Source organism: Sapajus apella, unplaced genomic scaffold, assembly GCF_009761245.1.
Source record: "Sapajus apella isolate SASKATOON/1434 unplaced genomic scaffold, GSC_monkey_1.0 scaffold77, whole genome shotgun sequence".
NCBI lineage: Eukaryota > Metazoa > Chordata > Mammalia > Primates > Cebidae > Sapajus > Sapajus apella.
The window spans coordinates 6831575-6837052 of NW_022437017.1; the positions used below are offsets into that span (position 1 = coordinate 6831575).

Consider the following 5478-nt stretch of genomic DNA (forward strand, 5'->3'; position numbering starts at 1 on the left):
TCCAGGAATTTGAAACCAGCCCAGGCAATATAGCGAGACCCTATCTCTAGACAAAACTTTTTTTTTCCTTTTTGGAGACAGTCTCACTCTTGTCGCCAGGCGCCAGGCTGGAGTGCAGTGGCACGATCTCGGCTCACTGCAACCTCTGCCTCCTGGGTTTAAGCAATCCTCCCACCTCAGCCTCCAGAGTAGCTGGGACTACAGGCGCATGCCACCACCCAGCTAATTTTTGTATTTTTAGGAGAGACAGGGTTTCACCATGTTGGCCAGGATGGTCTAGATCTCTTGACCTTGTGATCCGCCCGCCTCGGCCTTCCAAAGTGCTGGGATTACAGGCATGAGCCACCTCACCCAGTGACAAAACTATTTTTTAAAAATATTTTTCTGTATTTTTCTCTATCAAAAATAAATAATTACCTAGATGTAGTGGTGCCCACCTGTAGTCCCAGCTACGGGGGAGGCTGAAGGAGGAGGATCACTTGAGCCCAGGAATTGGAGGCTACAGTGGGCTGCGACTGCACCACTCCACACCAGCCTGGGCAACACAGCGAGATCCCGTCCCAGAAATAAAATAAAACCAAACAATATGTAATGTCAGGGAAATACAGTGTTAGGTAAAAAAGAAACCAAACACGTATTATGTGCTGTACTGCCAATTCTGTACACACACACACACACACACACACACACACACACACACACACTGCCATGTGCAACATAAACAAGGAAATAATCTTTGCTTGGCTCCAAAACTCCTCATATACTACAGGTATTTTTCTAGCTTCCCTATGTCATTTCTATTTTCCAAGTTATCTACCGTAAACATGGTTTATCATTTTAGAATCAAAAGCAAATGTTATTTCAAAAAATAATACAAACTACACCTTACTCTATCCAAAGAAGTTGCTGCTGGAATCTTGTCCTTTCTTTCTGCACCCGAATAGTTAGAAGTAGGCTGGGCGTGGTGGCCCAAGCCTGTAATCCCCAGCACTTTGGGAGACCAGGCGGGCGGATCACCTGAGTTGGGAGTTTGATACCAGCCTGACCAACAAGGAGAAACCCTGTCTCTACTAAAAGTACCAAAAAATTAGGCGGGTGTAGTGGCGGGGCATCTGTAAACCCAGCAACTAGGGAGGCAGACGGGGGAGATTCGCTTGAACCCGGGAGGCAGAGTTTGCAGTGAGCTGAGATCATGCCACTGCACTCCACCCTGGCAACAGAGTGAGACTCCATCTCAAAAGGAAAAAAAAAAAAGAAAAACGAAGTTGCTGCTGGAATCTTGTCCTTTCTTTCTGTACCCAAATAGTTAGAAGTGGTCAAAAGGCAGAAGAGATTATAAACCAGGAGAATGGAAAACACACATCCACACAAAAACTTGTACAGAAATATTCAAGACAGCCCGACCTGTAATAGCCCAAAAGTGGAAACAAGCCAGCTTGGCCACGGACACAGGGATCACCACACCGTGTCCCCTCCACACACTGCAATCTGACCCAGCCAGGAAAAGGAATGGAGCCGACCCAGGCCGCTGCACAGATTCACCTGAGGACCTCATGCTCAGTGAGGGAAGGCAGGCGCAAAGGCCAGGCAGTGTGTGATCCCATTTCTACGAAATGTCCAGGACAGGCCCCTCCACAGAGGCAGGAAGGGGTGCGTGGATGCCAGGGGCCAGAGGAGGGGCTGCAGGGCGACAGCTGATGGCAACCAGGTTTCTTTTTGGGGTGAAGGAAATCTCCTGGAATAATGGTAATGATTGCACAATTCTGTGAACACACTAAAAACCACTGGATTGCATACTTAGGAAGGAAAAAATCTCATGGTGTATGGATTAGAACTCAATTTTTTTAAAATGCATACTGAAAAACAATTATATTAAAGAAAGGGGCTGGGTGCCATGGCTCACACCTGTAATCCCAGCACTTTGGGAGGGTGAAGCAGGTGGATCACCTGAGGTCAGGAGTTCAAGACCAACTTGGCCAACATGGTGAAACTCCATCTCTACTAAAAATACAGAACTTACTCAGGCATGGTGGCGGGTGCCTATAATCCCACGTTCTAGGGAGGCTGAGGCAGGAGAATCACTTGAACCCGAGAAACAGAGGTTGCAGTAAGCCGAGATGGCACCACTGCACTCCAGCCTGGGTGAGAGTAAGACTTTGTCTCAAAAAAAAGGCAGGGGAGGGAGAGCAGGCTGCCAGGCGGGCATGAGAGCGAGGGGACGAAGGGCCAGCCCGCCACAGTCCTCCCCTACCTTTAGCGCCAGCGTCTTCCTCTTCAGGCCGCTGTTGTCACTGCTCTTGTCTGAGTCTGAGTCGCTCTCCATCCTGTCGCTGGCAGCTGTGGCGGTCACCGTTGTGACAGCCATGACCCCCCGGTCCTCGTCGTCCTCATCAGCATCACTGCCACCGGTGGGGTTGGCCTCGGGGGCCTCGCTGTCAGAGGAGCTCACTGGCTGTGGGAGTTGGGGCAGAGACTGTGCATCACCACCTGTCTTGAGTGGATTCCCTGATCAGGACCGTGACCCAGAGGACACAAACCAGACGCACGACCCTGAACATCAGGGTGCAGTCTCCTGGTTTTACAAATGGGGAAACTGAGGCCCAGAAAGGCCAAAAAACGAAGGCAGGAGAGTGAGATGGATTCGAGTATGGTGGGCACTGGGTTCGGGCCACAGGCTTCAGGGTTAAACCTGGGGCAAGTGACTTCAACCTCTCTGTGCCAAGTGACTTCAACCTCTCTGTGCCTCAGTGACCACATCCCGGCAATGGGGATGGCTGTTTTGACCTCAGAGGCCTGTGATCAGGAAGACGTGGAAGTGGAGGTGGAGCACCTAGGACAGTGCCCAGACCATGGCAAGAGGTCAAGAAATGCTTGCTGCCAGGTGCGATGGCTCACGCCTGTCATCCCAGCACTTTGGGAGGCCGCAGCAAGCAGATCACCTGAGGACAGGAGTTCGAGACCAGCCTGGCCAACGTGGCAAAACCTCGTCTCTACTAAAAATACAAAAATTAGCTGGGTGTGGTGGTGCGCGCCTGTAGTCCCAGCTACTCAGGAGGCTGAGCCACAAGAATCACTTGAACCCGGAAGGTGGAGGTTGCAGTGGACTGAGATGGTGCCACTGCACTGCAGCCTGGGCGACAAGCAAGACTCCGCCTCCAAAAAGAAAAAAAAAATTATCAAACAAAAAAGCCGCATTCTCCTGGTGTGATGACCAAGATGGCATGCGACAGGCTGCAGTGGGCACACACGGTGGCCGGGAGAGAGCGAGGCGGAGGAGATGAGGGTGTGAGAACAGGTGAGAGGCATGTCAGGGGGCTCACGGGCAGTGAGGCCGAGAAGGACGGGCAGAGCGAGGCCCACATTTGGGCCCGGGTGTTGCGGCCAGGCCAGAGGGAGCAGGAAGGACACAGTGCAGGCCACACCCGCGCAAGTAGCGTTGCCGGGACAGAACGGAAGTGAGGGCTGAGGAATGTGGGTGTCAGCGCTGGTCAGGAGAGAGGGCCAGGAGGAGGGAACCACGGCCCTTCCTCAGTTTCCCAGCTCCCTCCCGGCTCAGCGTGTTCCTCCCTGGCCAGGAGCCCATAGTGGGCGCACACCATCCTCCGCGCACAGATGCAGGCTAACGGTCCCCACTCAGCACACCAGGAAAATGAGAACTGGGTGTGCGGCGCCCTCGCTGCTTGGCAGTGAGCATGTTCTGCCTCCCTTGTGTGGTCATGGCCCGTGGCACAGTGACAGGGCCCTGTCTGCATAATTTTTGACAAGATTAAAAAGGGTAAGACTAAGTAGGTCAGGCCCCAAATGGAGAACACTGAGAGTAATAACGCTCTCAAGGTGGGTCTCCACCACGCCTCTCCCAGAGTCTTCGGGGGAGGGTTCGCACACCTGGGGTTTCTCTTTGGAGCATCCCGGGTAAGGAGGGAAGGGCTGGGGGTAGGGAGAAGCGGCTCAGAGAGGAGGAGACCCAGTCTCCTTCCTGGTGGCCTCCTCCACCCAGCTCCACCCCTGATGCCCCAGAATCTTACACAGGAGGAGCTGGTGAGTTCCAGCAACCTAGGAGCCACGGCCAGTTGTGGGACGTATCAGTGCCCCATATAACCGCTGGGAATGACCAGTCCAATTTTGCAGACGAGGAGAAAGGCAGAGAGAGGTTCACTAACAGCTCAGGATCACACAGTGAGTAACTGCAAACCTCAGATGCAAGCATGGTCGGCTTTGGCACTGAAGCCTGGACCACAGCTGCTCCTCATTAAAAAGGCTTCTCTGGTTGGGCGAGGTGGCTCACACCTGTAATCCCAGCACTTTGGAAGGTCGACACAGGCAGATCACGAGGTTAGGAGTTCGAGACCAGCCTGGCCAGCATAGCGAAACCCCATTTCTACTAAAAAATACAGGACTTGGCCAGGCGCAGTGGCTCATGCCTATAATCCTAGCACTTTGGGAGGCCGAGGTGGGTGGATCACCTGAGGTCAGGAGTTCAAGACCAGCCTGGCCATCATGGAGAAGCCCCATCTTTTTAAAAAAAAAAAAAATACAACACTTAGCCGAGCGTGGTGGCACACGCCTGTAGTCCCAGCTACTCGGGAGGCACAGGTTGCACTGAGCTGAAATCACGCCACTGCACTCCAGCCTGGGCAACAGAGCAACAGTCCGCCTCCAAAAAAAAAAAGAAACAAAGAAAAAAAACAAACCCCTCCTTTCTTTTGACCAACTGTGACCCACTCTGTGCCTCTGCAGCCCCATCAGGCAGTTGGGAAAACCGTGCATGTCCCATAGGTGGGGAAACTGAGTCTCTGGGAGGGAAGTGACTTCCTCTACATTGTGCATATGGATAAAGCCAGGACCTCTGGGTGTCCTGGGGTCGAACTGCCTTACAGCAAAGGTTTCAGGAAATCTAACCCACATCAAGAGGTCCAAAGGACACGAATGCTGGAGGTACAGACAAGACCCCAGCAATAAAAGGCCAAAGCCAGCCAACTTCCAGTCCCCCGGCTGAGGGAGTGAGGAGAACAGCTCATTTCTCTCGCTGTCTCTTCAGGGATCAGCGCAGGGGGGTGACTAAATTGGAAAAGGCAAGATCAAATCCAGCTCTGCCTCCCTGTTCCCAAGTATCCCCTCCACCGTTCCCCAGAGCTTCCTAAGTGTCACCGTGCACCTTCTCACTGGATTCTCCCAGGAGCCCACTGAGAGGCCAGCACTTCCAAATTCTCAAGATGAGGAAACTGAGGGCCAGTCACAGTGGCTCACGCCTGTAATCCCAGCACTTCGAGAGGCTGAGGCAGGAGGATCACCTGAGGTCAGGAGTTCCAGACCAGCCTGGCCAACATAGTGAAATCTCTACTAAAAATACAAAAATTAGCTGGGTGTGGTGGCAGACACCTGTAATCCCAGCTACTAGGAAGGCCAACGCAGGAGAATCACTTGAACCCAGGAGGTGGAGGCTGCAGTGAGCCAAGATCACGCCATTGCACTCCAATG

At 52.8% G+C, this 5478-nt stretch overlaps 1 protein-coding gene across 1 annotated transcript in view; it reads right to left on the reverse strand.

Moving 5' to 3' along the window:
* Positions 1–5478, reverse strand: part of HDGFL2 (HDGF like 2) — a 28260-nt gene that overhangs the window by 14431 nt on the left and 8351 nt on the right. Inside the window, exon 4 of the mRNA XM_032252490.1 lies at positions 2171–2452. Coding sequence (XP_032108381.1) covers positions 2171–2452 — 282 coding nt within the window. The remainder of the gene's footprint in view (positions 1–2170; positions 2453–5478) is intronic.